Source organism: Epinephelus moara, chromosome 11 (assembly GCF_006386435.1).
Source record: "Epinephelus moara isolate mb chromosome 11, YSFRI_EMoa_1.0, whole genome shotgun sequence".
Lineage (NCBI taxonomy): Eukaryota > Metazoa > Chordata > Actinopteri > Perciformes > Serranidae > Epinephelus > Epinephelus moara.
Genome location: NC_065516.1, coordinates 1,478,798 through 1,503,236, shown reverse-complemented (window position 1 = coordinate 1,503,236; position 24,439 = coordinate 1,478,798). Strand labels below are relative to the sequence as shown.

The 24,439-nt window shown below is 39.8% G+C and overlaps 1 protein-coding gene across 2 annotated transcripts in view; it reads left to right on the top strand.

Annotated features, from left to right (window-relative positions):
- The window catches only part of rps6ka3b (ribosomal protein S6 kinase, polypeptide 3b), a 71,050-nt gene that overhangs the window by 26,035 nt on the left and 20,576 nt on the right, over positions 1–24,439 (top strand). For both annotated transcript variants that reach the window (XM_050056766.1, XM_050056765.1), the window contains exon 3: positions 24,123–24,239. In XM_050056766.1, coding sequence (XP_049912723.1) covers positions 24,123–24,239 — 117 coding nt within the window. The remainder of the gene's footprint in view (positions 1–24,122; positions 24,240–24,439) is intronic.

The following is a 24,439-nucleotide window of genomic DNA, read 5'->3' as shown; positions in this document are numbered from 1 at the left end:
TCCCTATATCCCTATATGCTAATGAGAGGAATGAAGGAGAGAGAAAAGAGAGAGAGAGAGAGAGAGAGAGAGAGAGAGAGAGAGAGAGAGAGAGAGTAAAAAGACACCCTCCCCCACTTGAATGTCTACCTGACCCCAGCTGGAATTTAACATGGAGACTCGATACCAACGTCTTGTCTCATTTTCATTCCTCCTCCTCTTCATCCTCCTCCTCCTCCTCTTTGCTGACTCCTGAGGAATTTCATAGCAGACGCTCCCTGGTCTTCCCCCTACTCTCACACTTTTATTTATATTTTACTGTCCCGTTTGATTTATCATGACCTTTGTTTTCTCTTCTCTCCTTGTCTCTCTCTCCTCTGTTCTTTCCTTATTTTATTTTCTCTTCTCAAGTCCTTTTCCTCCCCTTTCCCATCCTCCTTCTCTCCCTTTTTTCCCTTTCTTCCTCAACTTTAATTTTGTCTCCCTTTTTTTTACTCCTCTCTTCTCCTCACCTCATCTCTCCTCTCCTCTCATTTTATTTGGTTGCCTTTAATCTTCTTTTCTCTTTTCTGGGACCTGCAGACATTTTCTTTGTTTATTTGTGATCACCTTTATCACATTACAAGTGTTTTGTGTTGATTACACAGATGATGCATTAACGGACCTGTGGGAAATTACAGTACCACGACTCCCTACAGGCTCCCGCTCATAAACAATATTTGGGACATTTATTATACAATGTTTCACACAAGCACACACAAATAGCAGAAGAAGATGTTTGTCATTTAAAGTTTGTCATGTCCACTTACTTCCTGCCTGTCCCCACAGAGACATAGGCTTCAAGGACAGATGTGTGCCTTCCTGTGCAGATGTTGTTGCCAGGGAAACAATGACAGGACATGCTTTAATCGCCACGGTGAACAGCTGGAGGGCCTTCCTGTGTGTGTGTGTGTGTGTGTGTGTGTGTTTCCCTTGGCGCTGTGTGCTGCAATAAGTCCGTCAGTTAATCAGTTTGTGACGGCATTGTGACAGGACAGGAGCGCGATGAAGACACTTTTATTTCACATTATGAACAGGCAATTTCAGGTACAGTTTACGCACACACACACACACACACACACACACACACACACACACACACACACACACACGTCATGCAGAGATACAGACTGTTAATACAGATTGTCATTTGCTGGCTGTCTGTGTTTGTTTCATTGGTTGTGATTCACCCACACTTTGGCATTCTCATAGTCTCAATCTGTTTATATTGTTTTTGGAGTCTGTGGAGTGTGTGTGTGTGTGTGTGTGTGTGTGTGTTTGTTTCACGTCTAGCAGGATGTTGTATGCAGACATGTAACTTTGCTTTGGCAATAGAGTATACATAATCTTGTTTTAACCTCACTTATTTTCTGTTGTAATCGCTCACTTGACGCCCTGGCTTGGCACTAAATGGTACTGTGCATGTTCAGGGAAGAAGAAATAGCTATATGTGGCTGTAAGCTGCAGTGATCCTGATAGACCTCATCTTGTGATCAGTTTAGTTTTAATTAATGGCAAAGCTGGAAAAAAAATGAATTTGCAACTATTTTAATGGTTGTTGTCCCTTTTTTAAAGGAGCTGTATGTGACATGCAGAGCATTGTTGTAACAGCAAACCACTATTTGCTATGTAGAGATGTAGTTCAGCAATGGCGGTCTGAGTAGAGACTGAAGTCATGCTACCTCTGTGTGTGTGTGTTATAATCCGAGCTTCTCTGTGGGTTGTTGTGGTGTGAGTATATCCCACTGGCGAGCCAATTGCTGCCGCTCTGCACCGTGTTCATATGGGGGTTACTGTTGTTATTAGGACGGTGTTGCCACAGCAGCACTGTGCCCATCCTGTGGTTCGCCCCTGGTAATAGTAGCACTTTTTACACAGAGGTTGCGCTATAAGGCTGCTACAAAGTCCCTTTTTGCCGCCTTAGGATTTTTACACAGGACCAACCAACAGCAGCATTAGTCCATAAGGACTTGGGTTGGGAACCGGAGGGTCGCCTGTTCGAGTCCCCGTTTGGACCAAATATGGAGCGTGGACTGGTGGCTGGAGAGGGGCCAGTTCACCTCCTGGGCACTGCCTAGGTGCCCTTGAGCAAGGCACCAAACCCCCCAACCGCTCGGGGCGCCTGACCAACGGCAGCCCCCTCACTCTGACATCTCTCCACTTTGTGCATGTATAGGTCCTGTTTGTGCATGTGTGTGTCTTTCGGACCTGTGTGTAATTGACAAGCAAGAGTGAAAACATTGAATTTCCCCTCAGGGGGATTAATAAAGTAAATAAACTTAAACTTTGTGATTTTAGACTGCTTGCCAGCATTGCGGAAGTAAAAGAGCCATGACAGGCATGGCGTAACACAAAGTTATTGGCCTCTTGTTTTTACACTGAGTCTCTGCTAGTCTCTGCTTTAATTGATCTGTGATGAAAATTAGAGTTGGTGCTAATCGTGTTTAGAGTTGAGACTCAGAGGAGAAGTGAAACGATTCCTGCAGCAGTGAGGTTCAAAATATGATTTAAAATGTGGATTTCCACTCCCACATGTTGCATATTTGTGTGTGTGTGTGTGTGTGTGTGTGTGTGTGTCTGTATGTGTGTCTGTGTGTCTGCGTGTCTGCGTGATGTAATTAAGAGGCTCCCTCGTCCTGATCAGAGAGACTCAATTGGCAACAGATGAAGCACTTTGATTTCCTCTAATGAGGGGGGGCGGGGGGGCAGAGAGGCAAAGAAACAGGAATGAAGACAGAGCGAGGTAGAGGATGACAGGAAGGTGGAGAGAGAGAGTGAGAGAGAAAGGGTGGACAGACAAGCACACAGACAGCGGCTTCACTGTCCCACAGATCACAGTGGTGTGTGTGTGTGTGTGTGTGTGTGTGTGTGTTATGGGCAGATTACCATGGTAACACGGTTGGTATGGCGACAAAGTTTTCCTCTTAGTTGTCCCCTATCCCCATACCCCTCTCTCTCTGTCCGCATCTCACTTTCTGCCATTGTCTTATCTCTGTCTCTCTGTCTCTGTCTCTGACTGTCAGTTAATGTCTCTGGCTCTCTTTCTCTTTCTGTCTGCTGTGTGATCCCACATAGATTCGCAAACTGGGTTATCCACTGATCGTTAAGATTTTTCACTGTAAATTCCCGTTTTCCAAAGCTTTCTCTTGATGATTTGCACAAAAAAAAACCACTCAGGATAATTTAAACATACAATAGATTTTGGAGATTATGGAATATCTTCCTTTTTCAAACTATGTGATTTAATAATAATAATACCAATAATAATAATACTAATAATCATATTTATAACAATAATAGTAGTAGTAGTAGTAGTGATAATAATAATGTTAGTATGGCACTCATCAAAACCAACGTTGCAATGTGCTTAACACATAAAATTACAATAATAAAACACACATAGAAGAAAAAAACTGTTAAAACAACTGTTATACAACAGTTAGTTCCGGCCCTGCAATCTGATTGGTTGAGAGACAGTAAAACCGTGACAATATTGGAGTACANCGGCTGTGCCTGTGAAGCCACAGTCCACCATGCAGTCACCACAGACTTATTTCACCCGCTGCACAACTCGGCCTGCGGCCTCGTGCCTACGACCGAATCACAGCCGTGACGATATCACAGTACAACATCACTCCCTCTCGTGTGATATTGCTTAAATAATTAAAAACCAAAAATAAAAAACGAAGGAAAAACGTAACAGCAATGAGTGAATTTAAAATTGAAACAGAGCAGTGCAAGACTTAAGTGCAGTGTCAGGAGCAAGGTACTGTGTAACTCATTGGTTAAAAATAATTATGTAAAAGAGAAACTGTAGGAAAGCCTTTCAATAAAGATAGGTCCTCAAAAGTGATTTAAAAGAAGATACTGATGTAGAACACCTGAGTTTCTCAGGCAGTTCATTCCACAGCCAAGCAGTTCAAACAGCAAATGCTCAGTCCCAAATTTAAATGTGAGGTGGGAACAGTCAGCAGGTTCCTGCCTGAGGATCTCAGGTTGCACACTGGCTGGCTGTGGGGACAGCAGTTCAGACACATCACAGTGTTGATAAATATTGTGATATAGTACAATTTGATAAACTGTTCATGGATAAAATAACCAGAAGGACAAGTTTTTGTCTAATACAGTGAATTAACCCTGACAAATATGTAAGGAACATCATCACAATGGTGCTAAAATTACAACAAATATTACATCTGACATTGCCCACAGTGCATCCAGAATGGTACAAGGGATTGATACTGTATATCAGTCTAAACTGTTCAGCAAAATGTCTTGAAAGCTAACACATTTTAGAAATACTGCCTTCATGAGTCTGTAGAGCACAACACCACTCACATATTAAAGCTTTGACGAGTCACCAGGAAAAAAATCTTACAAAACTACACAACAATACTCTGAATGTCATATAATATTAGTTATTCAAACTGTTACCCTAGATCATGGTCAAAGTGTTGTTCCAAAGCTTTCTCTGTGTTTTTCTGGCACAACTTGGACAACATGATGGTATATACGATGAAACGGTAGAATTGTGGTAGAGATTTGGCAATGCCGTTTCTACCATGGGCGCTATTTGGGATGGGCTGTGTAGCAAATCAGGACTGGATTCACACATGATCTCATGCTCTTGTGATTTCGTGATCTCACCAATCCAGCTGTCTCACAAGGTAACACAATTTGGGCAGACATGGAGGAGGGGAGTGAAGTTGTCAATACAGAAACCTGTGACAGTTGACAGTATTGGTTGCGGGGACCTTAAAGAAACTGTGTGTAAGATTTAGGGGGATTTGGTGGTGCCTAGTGGTGAATTGCAGATTGCAACCAGCTGAAACTTCTCCAGGTTAGAATTCCTTCAGTGTTCATTGTTAGGGAGGTTGTTACTGGGAGCCAAATTATCCACAGAGGTCTCTTCCTCTCCAAAACAAACACACCAGGTCATTTTAAGTGGTAAATACACTGAATAAAGCTGTTTCACATTACAGTTTATTACATTACAGTTACATTTTTACACATAAAATCATATGATATAATGCACATCTATACTACTAATACACTACATGTATTTGTTAGTGGTAAAAACAGAGTAATATAATATTATGTAATCATAAAACACCTTGAAAGTAGCCATTCTGCATCTTGCATGCTTTTATTTTTAATACTTTAAGGACATCTCACCAATAATACTTGTACTTTTACTTAAGTAACATTTTGAATGTAGGAGTTTTACTTGTAATAGAGTATTTTAGACTGTAGTATTTCTACTTTTACTCAAGTGAAGGATCTGAGTACTTCTTCCACCATTGTAAAACTGAGACTTCTGTGTTGTTGCATTTGGGAACAAAACAAAAAAATTGTAAATGTCAAAATCATCCAAAACTGACTTAGGAGACTGATGTGAAGTGCTGCATGTTTTACCAGGTTTTTATAAAGTATAACCTTTAGTTTCACATCACTTCAAATTTAATCATGTACTTACATTCATCTTTTAATGCTTTTATGTTTACAAGCTTGTACCTTTGACTTAAAAACTGATATTTTCTAAAATATCTTTTGAAACGATGGTTCAGCCAGCAAGTTTCTCGACCCTCCTGGAAGCCTTGAAGTGCTCCAACTGTCAGTCATGATTTCCACGTCTAAAAACCTCCCCTTCTCTATTTTATCTCAATCTGCTCCTCTGTGCACTTCTTGGTAGATCAGTTAACAGCATAATGAAAGAAAGGACACACACACCTTCATCTGCTGCTGTTCTGTGCCTGTGTGTGCAGAGCTGTGATTGAGGATCTTGTCTTGCCAGCTCTTGAATAAATGATGATGTCCTCCCTCTGCTCCTCCTCATCTATACTTAATGCTCTTTCTCTCTCTCTGTACTATAAAGTTCGGCCTGTGCTGTAAATCACATCTGCCTCTCTCTCCTCCATCGCTTATCCTCCTACATCTCTCTCTTCTCCATCTTTATTCTCTCTGTCTCTTTTGGTCTTTCAGATTAAATGGCTCTCTTTTACATTTCTTTTTGTATTTCCACCCACCTTACACCTTGAACATAAAGATAAATTCATGACTTGAATTGAAAAAATACACACAAATCCAGAGTAAGAAGTAATGAGAAGATAATGAGATGCTGCCAATACTGAAAATGAGTTTTGTTGTAGAAATATTTGGCAATTTTGGAAGGATGGGTTATAACAATGTGCTGTGAGACAATATACATTGGTGTACCATCAGAGATTTTCCTGTACTATACAGTGGTAGTTATCTCTTCAATATGATTGATTTTGTAGATCAATCAGCAGAACAGCTTTATGGCCAAAATGCATCCATGTGTTAGTATTTTGATTTATGAGGCAATTCATTTATTTAATTAGCCAAACACAAACATTCCCATGTGGTTCTTTTAGCCATAAATAGTTTCTCAATTGCTTTTATTCAGTACTATATCATGATAAATATTGATATTACAGTATAAAGTAACCTAATCTGTGATAGGAGATGGTTTTATTCATTTGGCCGGTTTCTACATTTTGTTCACAAAGTTAAAGGTCCAGTGTGTAGGATTTAGGGGGATGTATTGGCACAAATGGAATATAATATCATAAGTGTGTTTTCTTTGGTGTATAATCACCTGAAAATGAGAGTCATTGTGTTTTCATTACCTTAGAATGCGTTGTTTAAACGTACATAGGAAGTGGGTCCTCATCTATGGAGATCACCATATTACTGCAGTAGCTCAGAACAGACAAACCAAACACTGGCTCTGGATAGGGCCATTCATGTTTTCGCATCAGCCATCGTAGTAGGCAGCCGAGACGCAAAGAGCCAAACGGCAGCAGAAAAACACCTTCTTTTTTTTTCTTTTTCTTTAACAAATCTACTTTATTCAGTGTTTTTACCTTTTTAAACCATCAGGTCTGTTTGTTTTGGAGAGAGAGACCTCTGTGAATAATTTGCCACCTGGTAAAAACCTCCTGAGTGTCTGCACCTTAAGTTATATGAGAAATAAAGGTGAGCACTCAGTAGCAGGTGCTGGGTTAACAACTCGTCTGTTATGAGCTGAACAGCGTTGGAGAAACACTGATTTGTAATGTCAGACTGTTTTATTCAGTGTTTCACTGGTTTAAAATATAGGGTCTTTTTGTTTTGGAGATTAAGAGACCTCTGCAGATAACTTGGCTCCCAATATAAACCTCCTGAACAATGAACGCTGAAGGAATCCTCACTAGGAGTTCACGCTTGACACATGTGAGAAGTTTAAGCTAGTTGCAGTCCACAGTCCTCACAGCTAGACACCACTAAATCCTACACACTGCTCCTTTAAGTAAAAGTAGTTATACCACAGTGTAGAAATACTCTGTTAGAAGTAAAAGTCCTGCATTCAAAATTTACCTTAAATAAAAGAACAAAAAGTACTAGCATCATAGTAGCCCACTTTAAGTATTAAAAGTAAAAGTACTCACTATGGCCCATTTCAGAATCATGCATATTACGGGATTATAAATAGTAATGCATTATGTTTGCATTAGCATGAATCAAATATTGATGGCACACTGGTAAGACTCACTATTGAACATATCTGACATGAGTGACCTCATGATGAAGGAAAGATGTGGCTTCTCTAGTTCATCTTTTTGTTACTGCTTTACTCTTTACAATCTAAGTTTATGTTGCTAAGTCAACACCAGAACCGATTTCATGTTTATTTTATTATATTTAAATACACTATTTCCACATATCATAGCAATATGGCATGTTTGCTTAACTTACATAAACAGAAAGTTTAAGAAAATATGCATTAAAATGTCCAAAACACAAACAATACATAGAGAACATAACGACAGAAATTCAATTACAGTAGATTAAAATGTTAATGAAACATTGTGTGGTCAGTCTTGACAGTGCTGCCCAAGTTATTTACATTTTTCTTCTGAATCAGAGGCAGTCAGTGTCTGTCACTGCACTACATTTCCCAGAGATCACCTGTCAGTCAGACAGTGTGGTGACGTCTCCTTCCCTTTGGATTTTCTGTTGATGCTGTTTGAGCTTCTGTAGATGGAGCTCTTCTCTTCTCTTCGGTCATGTTGGCTGTCACTGTTCATAAAAACAACTGTGTGTGTTTGTGTGTGTGCTTGTGTGTGTTGTAAACTCTAACATTTATCTTGTGTCTCTGTGTGTGGAGAGTTTGAAATGTTTAATGATTTTGAATATTTGATATTTAAATATATACTGTATATATATAATATTTAAAGTGTTTTATTGCTGAAACGCTGCTCTGATCTTTGACAGGTGACTGTTAGCCGTGTGTCTTTGTGTGTGTCTGTTATTTGAGCCTCCGGCAAGGCCAGCGGAGATGCACTTTATGCTTCTAACCTGAAGCGTGTGTGTGTGTGTGTGTGTGTGTGTGTGTGAGTGCGCGCGCGTGCGTGCGTGTTGACCATCCGGCCTGTTAATTTGATTGCGTAACGGGCTTAGGGGGCGCAGATTGTCTGGAATGGCATCCCGCTCGCTCAATCCGTGATAGCTGCTGCCATGGAAAAGCTTTACACACACACACACACACACACACACACACACACACACACACAAACACACACATGCACATGCATGCATGCACATACACACATTTACATTACATTGACATTTGAAGCTATTGTCAATGCTCTCACCCACAGAGACTCACACTGAGAGCAACAGTAGAAAAAAGGTTTAGATCACCAGGATTTGTGGTCAGCCAGCAGTTTTAGCGTTAAACACACACACACACACACACACACACACACACACACACTGTAGGGCTAAGAATACATAAGAACAGTCTGGTTGGTATTATTACCAAAGTCCCTCTTGCATCTATTTTTATTAGCAGAGTTAATAAGGGATATGTGAGTGATATGACGCTGGAAATGTGGCGTCAATTTTCTCTCATTTCCTGTCTCTCTCTCTCTCACACACTCACACACACACACACAAACACACTCACACACACACACACACACACACGCACACACACACACACACACACTCACAGACACACACACTCACACACACATACTCACACACACACACACACACACACACACACACTCTGACACTTGCTATCCATCACTGCTATAAACTCAGTCACTGCCAAGTACTTTTTCCTTTTCAAGCCAAACACAAGTCATAAATTTACAAAAAGAAAAAAGACTTCTCAGATAAAAGTTGGTAAAAGGAGCACGTTAGTGAACACTTCACTGTGGTGAGTTACCATACTGCTTTGAGCTCTAGCATTCTGACCTCTAACAGACCTTTCCTGTTTACATTTAGTTGTTATGCCTGCCAACAGCCATGGCTGGAGCCTTTATGTTTTCAGATTGTCCCTACGTCCCATTGTCATGAACGCGATTGCTCAAAAATACCTTGAAGGAATTTCTTCAATTTTGGCACAAACGTCCATTTTCATTTCCAATGACTGCTTCTCTATAATTCTTGTGCAAAATGACAATAAATAACTTGAAACTAACTTGACTAACAATACTATTATACTGTTACTAACAATAACTTGAAATTGTAAAGATAAATGGAAACTGATTATAGAATTATAAGCTGTTGTTCTTGGAAACAAAATGTCTAAAATACCAAACTGCTGTTTGTTTGTCTGTCCATAAAAGGGATGCATGATATTGGATTTTTTGCTCATATCCAATATGCTGATCTATAACAACTTACTTGGCCGATAACTGATACTGATAATATATCCACTTTTTTGCCCACCTAATTTTAGTGATTATCAAGTCTCTTCTCTAGTGGACTTAACATCGTACTATGCATGCATACTCTTATCCTGATGGCCTACCAGCAGATGGAGACATGAAAAACAATACTTTTCAGTGTATGTAATATTCATTCATCATCCAAAATAAGAAAAGGCATGTTTGCTGATTCTAATAGTTCATTTTAAAGCCAATATCATCCGATGCATCCCTATTCCATAGGCAAGACATTGTGATTGGAGATTGTGCACCACAGAGCAGAGGAATATGTTGCTGTTCACCTGAAATAAATGAAGACACAAACTTGCCACTTCGGCTGTTTCCACGTTTCAAAACCTAGCATATGTTAGAGAAGATTAAACTTTTTTTTGCACAACAAAATAACCGATATGTAAAGACTGCAAATAAACAAAATATAAACAATAAAGGTTATCAATTAAGTGCACAAACGTACTGTACACAATGCCATGAATGTAAGCAGGTTAAGCAGTGAAGTTAGCATGAAGTAGTGAATAATATTGGTGTCTTTTTTTTTCACATAAAGCAATAACTGATTTCTTTTGGCTACCTGGGGAGCAGGAGTTTTACAATAAGTTGACAGAGACACACATAATAAATCATTAGAAAGTTGTCATGGCTAGTATGTTAGCAAAGAGTTAAACATCTAGCTGTCATACATGATGAATGTAAATCCAATATTCATTCTTTTAGCTCTGTTTTTGGTCTCTACCAACTCCTGAGTGAAACATATGTCTCTTTAACCGCTAACTGCTCCACTATGTTCACCAGCTGGTACGAGGAACTGTACAGTGGCTTTATCAGCGTTTGTTTGCTGAGAACATTTAGATTAAACCAGACATTAAATGTGTCGTAAAACCAAAAAACTGAGTTGAAAGATAGAAAGTGCTCAATAGAGCTGCAGAGTTGGTGATACTTTTCTTTGCCTTTATGTCTGTGAGCATCAAGCTTTAACAAATAAGTTCAACCTTTTTTTCCATATCTATACGTTCAGCCCAGTTCTACCTTGCCTTTTGCCCTTGCTGGTGTGTGTATAGAAACCAGTATAGACTCAGGGAAGGGCGACAACAGATGGAGGTAATCCAAGATATGTCACACATCCTGTTGACGGACCACACTTGCATTGTGTACATTGTGTTTGTGTTTGTGTGCGTGTGTGTGTGTGTGTTTTTGTGTGTGTATGGGGGGTGACAGGTGGAGGATTTCAGGCGGAGAGTGTCTGCGTCCACATTGTGTCTGTGCTGTACTGTTCAGTGTGTTGGCTGTGGGTATTGGAGATATTTGATTTGCGTCATTGTCGCCTGTGCGTCAGCTTGTGTTTGTCGGTTTTATGTACATATGCCTGTATCACTTCAGGTCTGTATGTTTGATTGTTGCAGGGATAGAAAGCAGAATTATCACTTATTTATTTTGTTTTACAGGTTTTATAATCCTATTTATGTGTGCCTATATATTTCCTTTTGCTTCTTTTATATTTTTTCTTAATGCCTTTCAGTCTCATAGAAACCACTTTCAATTGTCTTGCTGCTGAAATTTGCTCTACTGATAAACTTTTCTTAAACATGCAACCATTTTACATTTAGGGCCAGAACAAGGATTTTATAGATTTACTGTATGAGCACGTCTGAATAAATGTATTAAAAACAATATCACACTATAACAATATTTTCCCAACATTAATGTCTGTCATGGCTTCACAAATGTGCACAGAATCATGTTCATTGCAAGTAAGTTTGTTCTGCAACAGGGCTGGGCATGTAACCATGATTAAAATTTTCCACATCAGTCAATATCAATAATTATCACAGTAAATAATTATGTCTTTCAAGTTTAAAGGCTGATTTGTGATCCTGAAGTTAAAGAAATCATATGGTTCATCATGGTTAAGCTATTATTCAGAACATGACAAACATTTGCCAAACAGCAGAACATGTTATAAATCTGAGGTGGATTTAAAACAATTATAACCAAAAGAATGTCACTTAATAAAATAAAAAAACATGAAAAAGGGAATCTTAATTCTGGTCAGCAGCATGTTAAACCCTTTTTCTGTGCAAGTTTTAAATCCACAGTATGTAATTTCTGCTGTTTCCCAATCAAAACAATAAGAAAAGATGGACTTTGATGTCATGAAGTAGCGTGGGCTCATCGTTTGTCGATGAAAGTCTGTCTGACACGACTCAAGCAGCGATCTTGTTCACAGACATGGAAATGTTTTTATGTTTGATGACGTTAAGTCATGTTAAGTCACATCATGTTAACAAAACAAAATGTCTAAATAAGCCACTGAGGGCCGAACGGGTGAACTTGTTCCGGACACATGTTCTGGGCTAAAAATAAACCAATGTCCACTGAGCTTTATCTCTTTGGATTTGGCAATCCATTTATTCTCAAAACAGTTTATATATATATATATATATATATATATATATATATATACACACACACCAAAACACAGAAGGGTGACAGCATTGTCCATTTGTAATCATTATTCCATTCAGCAATTGAGTTTTATGCGCCAATACTTCAAGCTTTTCAACACACTTCCACAGCACGGTCAAAAACTATTTGCCTCCCCACTCCACACATGATTCTCATTACAAGCTCCACCCAGTGTTCAGTTTAATAACTGCATGTATATTTTTAAGTTTACCTTGTTTAGATAAGGATAGAATTAGTCTTGCTTTCTCAAGAAAAGAAAGGTCTGGCTGGGCCGACTCTCACTTTAAGATTGGAGAAAAAAACGCCCCGGCTGCTTGTACTTCTTTCAACCAATCACAATCGTTCTGGGCGGTGCCACAGCAACGGTGCGCTTGCAAAAATATTGCCGGGGGGGAAACAGGTTTTGGTGTAACACGCCCACAAAAATATCACCTACAGGACGCGAACCATGGCAGAAAAATGGCTACATCCCCGCAAGATCAAACACTGCAAAAGTTAGTAAAGGACATGTTGAAAACGGTTGAAAACTGCTACACAACCGGAGGTGGTAGGGTGGGACTTCAGCGGGTGGCTCGTTCCGCCCAATGAGAGGCTGATCTATGCAGCAAACTTCCGCCCACTCAGACTAGGATAGAATAAATAAACAAAACTATATTATGGCTCCGACACGTATCATTCTAATAAAGTAGGCAGTTAGTCAGTCATGTTAACTTGCTAACTTACCATTAACATAAGATGAATCGACTACCCATACAGCTACTGCAGCTAAGGTTATGTAGTGAATTCAGTTGTGGGGTAGGGCCATGGTCAAAACAATCACACTAAAAATGACTTTGTGAGCGTGTTAAATGTTGTTGTATATTTTAATGTTACCATACGCATTGGCTTGGTGACTGTTGTTGTTCTTGTTCTTCTTCTGGTTAATGGCTGTCGGCAACTGCCGTTTAGGTGCATTATTGCCCCCAGTGGTGTAGTGGTAGTCCATGAGGTGGGTGTAATACTAGGTAGGTGGGTGGGTTATTGAGGAGGACATGGATATATTCTCCTATATTTTCCAATGGCTTTTCGGCTGATAGGTGGGTATGCTGTAAACAGCCAGAAAAAAAGGTGGGTACACCCGTATCAGGGTTGGAAATTAGCACCAGCCACCAGCTAAATGCTGGTAAAATATGCTAGTGGCTGCTAGATTTGCTTCACTTACCAGCCAAAAAACAAAGATGTTCGATTGAGTGGCATGTTGATTTAACAATCCATGAACGTCAGTGACAGGTGGACAGAAAAGTTCATTTCCAACCCTGCGCCATATACCTGGGTATACCCTCCACTACACCACTGACCACCCCCTTGTGGAGTGTGTGTGTGTGTGTGTGTGTGCATGTGGGTAGTGAGGGGAATTGGGGGATTCACGTTACCTCTAACCTCATCCCCTCTCACACTGACGTGTCCTAAAATATTCTCCAATAAACAGACACTGTGGCTGACAAAATCCAGTTTGGAAGAAGTTAAAGTAGAAATTCCATATTTTAAAAGTGCTTACAAGTGAAATTAATGCATTGAAAAAGTACTTAATTACAAGTAAAAGTACTTAATTACAAGTAAAAGTCATGCATTCAAAATGTACTTAAAGTATCAAAAGGAAATAAAAAGGATTTGGACACTTTATCAATCATGATCATGTCGTGCTGTGACGTCTATCGAATATGAGGCATGATGTAATCAAGGGAAGCTTTGCAAAAAGCAGTATGTGTACCGTAGTGCATGTATTTCCTCCTCTGTATTACACTTACATACAGTAAAATGTGATCGGAACAGAAATTATGAACATGTGAATGTTCTGTTTTTTTTACTGTCCTAAAAGATCCAAGTTTTGAATTAAAATTACTCATAGTGCTGTAATTATTAGTCAATATGAAAATGAATCAATTAATAATTGCCATTAAAATCATTTAATGCAGACATTATCTGGTTTGAGCTTCTCAAATCTGAGAGCTTGCTGCTTTTTTCTGTTTTATATGATTGTAAATCTAATGTCTCTGGGTTTTTTAATTAATTCATCACTATTTTCAATAATTCCACAATGAATTGATAAAACTGAAAAATAATCAGTGGATTAGTTGAAAATGGAATCTATCATAAATTGCAGCCCTTAAAACAAACTTCTTATTTAACAAGAGAAACATAAAACAGTTCATCATGGTTTTTAGTCAGTTGACAGATTGGGTCCCAGATTCATTGATGTTTTGACTGATATTTGCATGTTGAATGTTGAAAACTTGAGTGTGAATGTGTGAAAATAGAAGTGGGAGTTCCTCCACTCGTGGTATTTAGTCATTGGTCGGAGAGTTATGTTACTGTGGAGTGAACGGGGATCTCCAGGACACCTGATGGAAACACTGGGTGGAAGGTTACAGCTGCATGTTAGTGGGGAGGGGGGGTGGGAGGAGGAGTTGTGTGGGGGGGGATCCCGCTGCCCATCCCAATTTGGATCTGTCCCCCCTCCCTCTCCTGCCCTTCCTCTGGGTATCCCCTCACACTGACTCACACTTGTTTGCCTGTCCCAGTCCAAGTCATTCGCTGCCACAGTGTTGCTCCAGACTCCAAGCTCCTCAGTTCACTTAGTGATGACACACCGTGTGTTGACGGAGGCCAACCCGGCCAAGTGTGTGAGCTCCGTCACCAGGCTTGTCAGGGCTCTGAGGAGCCGGCTTAAGGCGCTCCGACGCCTTCTGCTACATGCTGGGATGGACAACAACTGCCAGCAAGCAGCCCAGACCTTGGATGGTGGCCGCTGGGAGCAAATCGGGAAAAATGGGGAGACAGTTTTAGGGTGTTGTGGACCAGTACACCCCAGTATGGCTGTGAGTAGTCATGAGTTTGTGAGTGGAGCTGCTTGGGTCACCTCTAGGTCGTTTTTCCATGTGTGTGCATCTTATCAGTGTTGCTATACACGTCAGAAAATAACAGATAAGGACTCATGAAATGTAAACAATATATATTTATGTTTCTTGACTTAAAGCAGTAGATCCAACTAGTTTTACTGGTGTCATGGCAATCAGAATATGCGTCAGAATTAAGAGAGATAATAAGGTAAATATATTTTGAGTTTTGGGCCTGTTGTGCTGATGTAGCTAACAACACTTCCTGAATTTTGCTGTTGGAGCAGTTTGAATATTTGTCGTGAATTTCAGCCGTCATGTCACCCTTGAGTTCAGATAAATGTCACTGGAGATTCAGTTGTGAACGGTGCAGTGGTGGAGGAAGTAATCAGATCTTTTACTAAAGTAAAGGTACTAATACTACACGGTGAAAATACTACAAGTAAATGTCCTGCATTTGCTTGGATGCAGGGATTTGTTTATTAATGCATTGCAGACCTATTCAGTTTTCAGACATACACACTGGATTGAGTTTAAAACCTTAAAAGTATTTAAAGGGTACATTACTAGCTGTATTATACAGTAAAAAAGAAGTATCGCATTGAGACTCGCTGTTGGCAGATTCTCAGTATTAAACGAATATCGATGCGTCCCTATTTGCCAGTGATTTTTCTGTCAGTCGATTAATTGATCAATCAACTAATTGTTTCAGCTGACTTACAAAAACTTTGTGAATGTTCATTTTGTAACAAATTATCATGTTTTACAAGCTCTTCAATTGTTTTGAGTGAAAAAAAATCATATTTTGTCAAGTAACTAAAGCTGTCAGATAAATGTAATGGGGTAGAAGTGGAAAGTAGCATGACAAGAAAAAAACTCAAATTACAAATACCTCAGTTAAGTTCAGTACTTGAGTAAATGTACTTAATTACATTCCACCTCTGGAATGGTGATGCGTATATAGTGATGACATTTCTTGCTTCTTGCAGGTGAACTGTTTGAGTTGGATCTCTGCTCGGTTGAGTGGTTGGTGTTTTTGTTAGTGAGATCAGTTCAAAGCAGATGGCACACAGACAAAAATTTTACCTTATGGTCAAGATTTGATTTTATTTTTAATTTGGTCACTGCACAGGAATGATAGGAAAGTACAGTAGTCATCTTCTAAAGTGACAAAATATGAATGTGTTTGTGAGATAGATAAGCTACTTACAAACATGTGCCTGTGTGTTTGTGAGTGAGTGTGAGTGGGCAGTGAGGGGAGTTTCATGTTACCTCCACCCTCATCCCCTCTAAGACTGACGTGTCCTAAGATATTCACCATCAAATAGACACTACTGCACTGTAATGGACTGGTTGACAAAATCCAGTAGTTAAGTAAAAGTACAGAGGTATTATCAGCAAAATGTACATCGAGTATTTGGGAGCATCAGTGAGTTTTAGAAAGGTAAGAAGCAGCCAGACACTCGTGTTGATTTCCAGGTCTGACCAGCAGTTAAAAACGTGTGCAGAGTTTATGATCATTTAATATGAAGGCTGTAATGTGTCCGACGGGGAGGTCTGTTGTTGCTGTGTGTAACAGCATCACACTGATTCATTCTGCTCATGAGGGCTCTTAATTAGATCTGATGGTGGACAGATGATGAGAAGTGTTGCAGGGCTGCGTCCTCTCCAGCTGTGTTACTGACAGCTCAGTGGAGACCTGTTAACCTCACTGTTTATGACGGATTGTATTTGTTTGTTTCAGGTACTCAACCTGTCAGTAAATTTATCAGGGTGAATATTTACAAATATTTATTCAAAAATCAGACTTAATTCCGGATTTATTGTTCCTGATGTTTCCGTCACAGGTCACACTTCACAGTAACACAGTATCTCAGTTGTGTGCACTGCTAAAAACAGACAAAGACAGAGCATAAACTTTCATGTTGTCCAATTAGTTTCAGCTAGTTGATGATGATGATGATGATGAAATAAAAATAAACAAGAGGAGAAAAAAAAGACAACACAAGGAGAACTGACACACCATCACAATCATGAATATCTTTACACATAAAGATGAGTGCACTCATCAAGTGGATTCTGTTTAGCCTAGAGGAAAATGTTTTTTTAAGTCTGTGAGAGAGCCTCATAATGGCATACTTTATTGAGCTGCTTTATAGGAAGTGTAGGATCCAGCATTTTATGAGCTTCATTCGTACTGGGGACTAAAAGTAAGGATATCTTAACCTCCGCTGCATCGATTTTGAATTTTATTTTTCATTCTGTCATTTGAAATTCCCCCCAAACTTATGAAAGTGCAATACTTAACTGCTGTAGTACACCCTTAAGCAAATTATGTAGTATACTACAGCCAAAGTGCTAAACATAACCACAGCTTTAGGTATTCAGTCACATTTCATTTAAAATTGTAAAACAAGGAAAAGAAACCAGTTCAAGTATCTGTTCAGTACTTTGCTGCTGCCTGTATTAACATTTTACTTTCAACACTAGTTGGAAATTGAGCTGAAACAATTAATTTATTTAATAATTAATTTAATTTCAACTTGTTTTGTAGGCCATCAAATTATGAAGTCATTTTTCAAGTATGATCTCTGTTTTTAGTATTATCAACCTCAGCCTTGTTGTCATATTAACATTATTACCTGTGTATGTGTGTGTGTATGTGTGTATACTTTTACATGTAGTATTGTGCATTTTCTTTCCTGTTGTTGTTTTCAGTGTTCAAAGAATCTAATAAACAGGCCCTGAAATGTGGTGATTCCAAGATCAAGACTAAACCTCAAAGCTCAATTACTTTCTCCCTTGTGTTTTCTTAAACCAACCAATCCAAAGCTCACAATTTTTTTAACTGCAAAGTAGATCAGCAGCTTAAATTTACCACCAGTGACATGCTGATTTCATTGAGTGTGTGAGACAAAAATAATAATCAGCTTAAGAGTCGAAGCCGTGCACGTTTGTGTGTCTGTTTTTTTTCCCACAAACTGTGCACAATTGAGATGGAAATAAATGATAACCAGGACAATAACAGGTTAGAAAGGCAGGTAAAGTGTGTGTGGGGGCGCATGCAGGTGTTTGCATGCATGTGTTACTTTGTGTACATGCATGTGTGTGTGTTCAGAGCACAGGTGCAGTTTTAATCTGTGTGATTAAGAGGTGCTACATGAGCATCCTGTCTACAGCTCCGATCCTCCATCTGTGGTCTGACTCACACACACACACACACACACGCACACAGACAGAGACACACACAGACATGAAAATTTCAACATTTCTCATCTTTTCAAACATTTCACAATCTATTTTCTCAGACGGTCAGCAGCATCCGAACTCTGTTTTTGATGGTTGATCAGCTGTTTTGTGGCTCTCAGCATCAAGCTGCGCTAAGCTTTGGCTGGATGGAGGAATCTCATTTACATATGGCGGTGTGATGTTTCATACTCTGCGCTGATGACATGCAGTGTGAATCACATGTTTGTGTGCATGTGTTTGGCTGAGAGTAGGGCTATTTTTTTATTCTTTACATTAAGAAGTATGAACATGTTTTTCTTCAAAACCCAAATTCTTTTTTTTCTTTTTTCTTTTTACATAAACAAATGTACAAGAAGCTTGCCTCGGTCAAAAATTGGCAGAATTTTGATTTAGATTTGGATCTATCTGATCATAGACTCATCAAACGTCATTTTATGCCAGCTTTTCAAAACTTGACAGTTTTAAGCACACATTTTGTTTGGCACAAAACAATATATGAGGTTCAATAACCAGCCCAAGCAGAGAGGAATTAGGAAACTTAGTACTGAGCGTTTCTGATTTCTGATACTTCAGAATCTGCTGTATTGGCCAAGCATGAGGACACATACAAGAATTTTTTTTTTTTTTTTTTTTGGTCTTGCACAAAGTTCTAAGAACATTATTCAGGAAGACAGAACTGGACAGAAAGCAATAAACAAGGACAACAAAGCTAAACAAAGCAAGGTAAACGCACACATAGAACTACTATGTACATACAAGCAAGTGAATGTGTGTATAGCATATTTCAGCTGGCAATACTGTATTACACTATATTTAACTGACAGCTAAACAGTAGCTACCAGTTATTTTTCAGGTTAAAAGTTTTCAGTGACTTTATAGATGTTATAAAGTAGATTCAACTACCCATCAGTGTATTAAAGGAGGCATTTGCCACATTTAAGTGGACATACAATCAGTCATCAGATGCATTGCGCCTGAGCTCCTGATGCTTAACCCCCAAATACTTCTGAAACCTGCCCAGCACGTAGAGGTGGGCGTCACAATCTGAAAGAACTTAACGTTGCTGTTTGACTAGAAAACTGGGGGGAAGGGGCGTCGGTGGCTTAGTGGATAGAGCAGGTGCCCCATGTACAAGGCTGTTGCCGCAGCGGCCCGGGTTCGACTCCAGCCTGTGGCCCTTTGCTGCATGTCATTCCCTCTCTCTCTCTCCCCCCCTTTCACACTGACGCTGTCCTATCAATTAAAGGCAAAAAGACCAAAAAAAATATCTTTAAAAGAAAACTGGGGAGAAAAAACAAATAAGATTTCATAACACTAGTATTATCAACAAAAACAATAAAAAGCAAAGTTCTCTTTTAAGTTGGTCATTAGTTCCACTTAAATCAGCTGCCACTCTACATTTTAAGTATTTTTACTTTTGATACTGTTAGTATATTTTCCTGGTAGCACTTCTGTTCTTTTACTTTATTTTTGGAGGCAGGACTTTTTCATTAGTAATGGAGTATTTTACAGTGAGGTATCAGTACTTAAGTGAAGTATCTGAGTACTTGCACATGTGGCTGCACCTCCTCCTTCTCTTATGTATGACCTTTTTCCCATGAGGAAGAAAGAGAGCGCAAGAAAGAGAGAGGTGCAAACCAGAGAGGAGGGGTGAGAACGGTTCAAATAAAGATAGAAAAAGCGAGAAAGAGGGAGGGAACGATGGAGGGAGGAAGGAAAGTAGGGGAGGGAGTGAAGCGAGGATGTCTCTTAGGGAGAGAGAAAGTGGGAGAGAGAGGTAGACTGAGTGTAAGAGAGAAAGGGAGGGAGAAGTGTTTAGCCAACTCCATCCTGTAGCCTCGCAGTCGATGCACAGGAGCATGTTAGCGCCGCAGAGTCTCAGCCGCAGTCGCGACTACAGGACCCACAATGCACTTGGACGCCCAGCGGCCAGCAGGTCACCTACCTGGGAACTGCAGGTACGGAGGAAGGAGAGAGTGAATGCAGTGGAAGTAAGAAGAAAAAGGTGAACTGAGAAGGACAGAGAGAAGAGGATGGATTAGGGAGTACAGAGCAAGGAGCATGATGGGAAATGTAGTCTGGATGTGTTTACTTGTTTGGTTTACTGCATCAATATCCTGGGTACACAAAGTGAGACGCTGGGAAGCTTTAGAAAGAGTTTGAAGAGGGATGGTGTCACTCAGTACAGTCACACAGCATGGTATCATTAGTCACTCAGCTACAGCGGGAGGCAGGTATTGGGGGTGGCTCCATGACAACCGGTCATCTGTGTGTGTGTGTGTGTGTGTGTGTGTGTGTGTGTGTGTGTGTGTGTGTGTCCCATTTGAGTGTGTGTGTTTTGTAATTTCCCACTGAGTGGATGACGAATATTCGGGAGCCCTGCTCAACCTGTTGTGTGATTCACTGAGATGTGAGGAATACTAGATGAAAGGAAAACATGCTCACGCTGATAACATTCAGGATGTTGTGTTTTGGATTTACCTACTGCTTTACAAACTGCATTTCCCAGGATGCCTTTCACAAAAAAAAAAAAAATACGGCAAGAGAACATGCCTGAACTTGCTCCATACAGCTGTAGATTTTGAGAGTCAGACAGAAAAAAATGGTGTAGCAAGAAATACATGAGACTTCCACTGGTGGAAAAACTCACTGCCTGCAATGCATTCTGGTCTGTTGAGGCAAAAATGAGTCTAAAATTTGGCCTGTAAAGCCCAAAAGTATGACACCCCATGGTACATATTTTCATGCACTCCAGATGTGTTTTTCCCAGATTTGGGTTAGATGTCTATGTTCCAATTAAGAGAAATCTTGATGCAATGATATTTTAGACTGGTGGTTATGAACCAAGAGGGTGGGACTGCTCTGAGGGGATGTTACTGCAGTAAAAGTGTAAAAGTATTATCAGAGCAATGTATTAAAAGTAGAAAAATGTGACTGTTAGATGACTACAACTAATGCATTAATGCAAAAGCGGGAATGTAGTTGGTTGAAGTGGAGCTCATTATGAACCATTAACTAATAATTATTTTCATCATGGATTAATCTTCTGATAATTTTAGGATCTGTATTAATTGTTTAATTTAGTTTGTAGAAATTGCTCATCATAATTACCCAGAGCCCAAAGTGACACCGTATCAATGTTTGTTTTGTCCAAGCAGCAGTCCAAACCTGTTCAAATAATTGAGGAAATAATTTAAAGAAAGCAGCAAACACATTCTCACATTTGAGGAGCTGGGATGTTTTTGCATGGAAAATGACTTAAATGAGTATCAAAAAAGTCACCAATTGATAATAATAATAATAATACTACATTTTAGGGGTGTAACGGTACACAAAAATCTCGGTTCGGTACGTACCTCGGTACACAAGTCACGGTTTGGTTTTTTTCGGTACAGTAATGAAAAAAATAGACAACTATTAAATATCTTTTACTTATTGGTAACCTTATTAAAACATACCACCACAGCAGTTAACTCTTTTTACACAATTTTTGAATGAAACAAATATATATAAAATCCTGCTTTTTCACATTGTTTGAATGAAAATAGAAATATAAAAGTGAAAAATAAAATCCTGCTGTTTTTTTAACACATTTTTTGAATGAAAAATATAAATATACATTTCTGCTTTAACAGTTTTACTCAATTAAAATAAAAAGTATAGTGCAGCTGGTCAGCTTTAAAGCCTGCTCAGATTCAGTTTTACTAGGAACTTACTTAGCTTTCCCACTTTGTTAAAGTGCAGTAAACAAAACATGCTTATATCTAAAGTGCAGCTTAAACAATTTTACTCAACTCCAATGGCGTTGGTTATTTCTTTAGCGCGATGGTCAGGGAAACGCTCTTTCTTTTTAAACGACGACGATATCGTAGTTTGCACCAGATTGCTTTTTCTAGTCGTGCCGGTTAACGTTCAAACTCGGGTGGTGTCGCTTTAGATGCGTTAGCATGTTAGACGTGTTTCCAAGTACATACCCGACCGCTGTTCTGCAGTGTCGGCACACTGCTTTTGTCTTGTCCACTTGTTTATTTCCATCTTCGTATTTTACCCTGAAACCAAAGTGTTCCCAAACGGAGGACTTAAGGTTTGCGGATGGGTCTTCAGGTTCGTCAGACTCACTTGCCATGTTGTCAAAATGCGAGAATGCGCTGCACAAAGTGAAAGCGGAGATTTACGGTCGGACTCGGTCCATCATTCAATTATGTCCGTCGGGGAACTAGATATTTTAAATGGTTCGGCTCGCAAAAACGGAATTAAAATAAAACAAAATAAAATAAAATAATATCCTGCGCCCAATAATTTGGTACAGGGTCGTGCCGAACCGAAAGTCGCATACTGAACGGTTCGACACAAATACATGTACCGTTACAGCCCTTGTACATTTTCAATAATACAATCTGTGGACCATTTCCACGGTAGGAGAGCAGGCAGCAACTAGGGAGATGGACCTTTGGTTGGAGGCATTAGTTCCTGGTGTCATAGTGGGCTGGTGGCCAGCAGCATCCCTGGGTCTAACCTGTGTAACCTGATCTGGTAGGGCGTTGGGGCTGGCTGACTGGATTTGGGTTGCTTTTGACTGGGGGTCCATCTCTGGACCTGCTGCACATTCTTCTCCCAGTGAGGTGGTCTGTAGGTGGTTTTTGGTGCTCTGCAGTGTAGGCAGTTGTTGCCAATACAGGAACAGCAACTTTCTCTGCAGGATTCTCCATCATTAAGTCAGGCTTTCACCAAAGGAGCATGTACATGCATCTGCATTTGTAGAACAGCCAACAGGAACGTTGTCTCCCTGAAATGATCTGTTATTGGCCAGAGTCTCCTGTAACGGGCTAGATTTTCTAAAGCCTGAAAACAGAGACCAAAGGAGGTGCAGAAGTCAACTTTTCTCTCAGACCTTAATCTCTCAAGACAGATTCTGCAATCTACATTGTATAATCTGTCGGCAGCCCTGTGTGAAAGACGACTAGAGAGGGGGGGAGGGCGGGGCTTTGAGTTTGAACGATGCTGCGCTTTAGNAAATATTTTATTCACGGACCGTTTATTGAGTTATTACCTTATTTTCATAGTCTATCGTTATAGACAACGCTAACGGCTAACGTTAACAGCTAACGGTTAGCCCAGCTAATCTAGAATAACCATATTAATTACGTGCACACAGAAATAGTAATGTTTTTCAGTCATTGTGTTTATAGACTTAACAAACATCAGATTAGTCTACACGGTGATATAGTGATGTGAAAAATGTGATATATAGCTAAACTCTGCTGGTTTTCTACCCGAAGTATTTGTAAACAACACGGCGATTCCCTGGGGGCACCGCTGGAGGTGAAGGGCGTGAGGCCCCTGCACTTCCGGTTAGTCGAAAAACTCCGGGCAGTGCCTCCAGAGGTAAAGGAAGGAATTTTTTTTTTTTTTTTTTTTTTTTAACTGATGGATTTCCAGATTGCTCAGACCTTAAATTACAGTATGCTTAGAGTTTAAAATGGGATTTTTTTCCATTGATGCCGAATTTTAAACTGCCTACCCAAGCTTTAATCTGTGAAGTAACTAAAGCTGACATATAAAAATATACATCCAGTATAGCTGAATAAAAAGCACCATATTTTTCTGAAATGTAGGGGAGAGAAATATAACGTGGCATGTTAAGAATGTTCTTTAGGGATTAAAGATAAATTAATAATGTGTGAATTTCAGGCTGTAATAATGAGCTTGACACTGTGTGTGTGTGTGTGTGTGTGTGTGTGTGTTGTGTGTGTGTGTGTGTGTGTGTGTGTTACAGGATGACGTGCCAATCAAGGAGATCAGCATCACTCATCACGTGAAGGAGGGATCAGAGAAGGCCGACCCACGACAATTCGAGCTCCGCAAAGTCCTGGGACAAGGCTCGTTCGGCAAGGTGTGTGTGTGTCTGTGTACTGTACCTGTACCAGTGCTTTGTGTGTGTGAGTGGGCCTTAAGAGTGTGTGTAAACGTGGGTTTCATTTCCACTCACATCCCCGTAATGTTTCCCTTGTGTCAGTGTTTTGAGAGCTCGTTGCCATGGAGATGGCAGGCTGAGGGCCCTTCACACTGGCGCTCAGTATGATCGTCTTTATG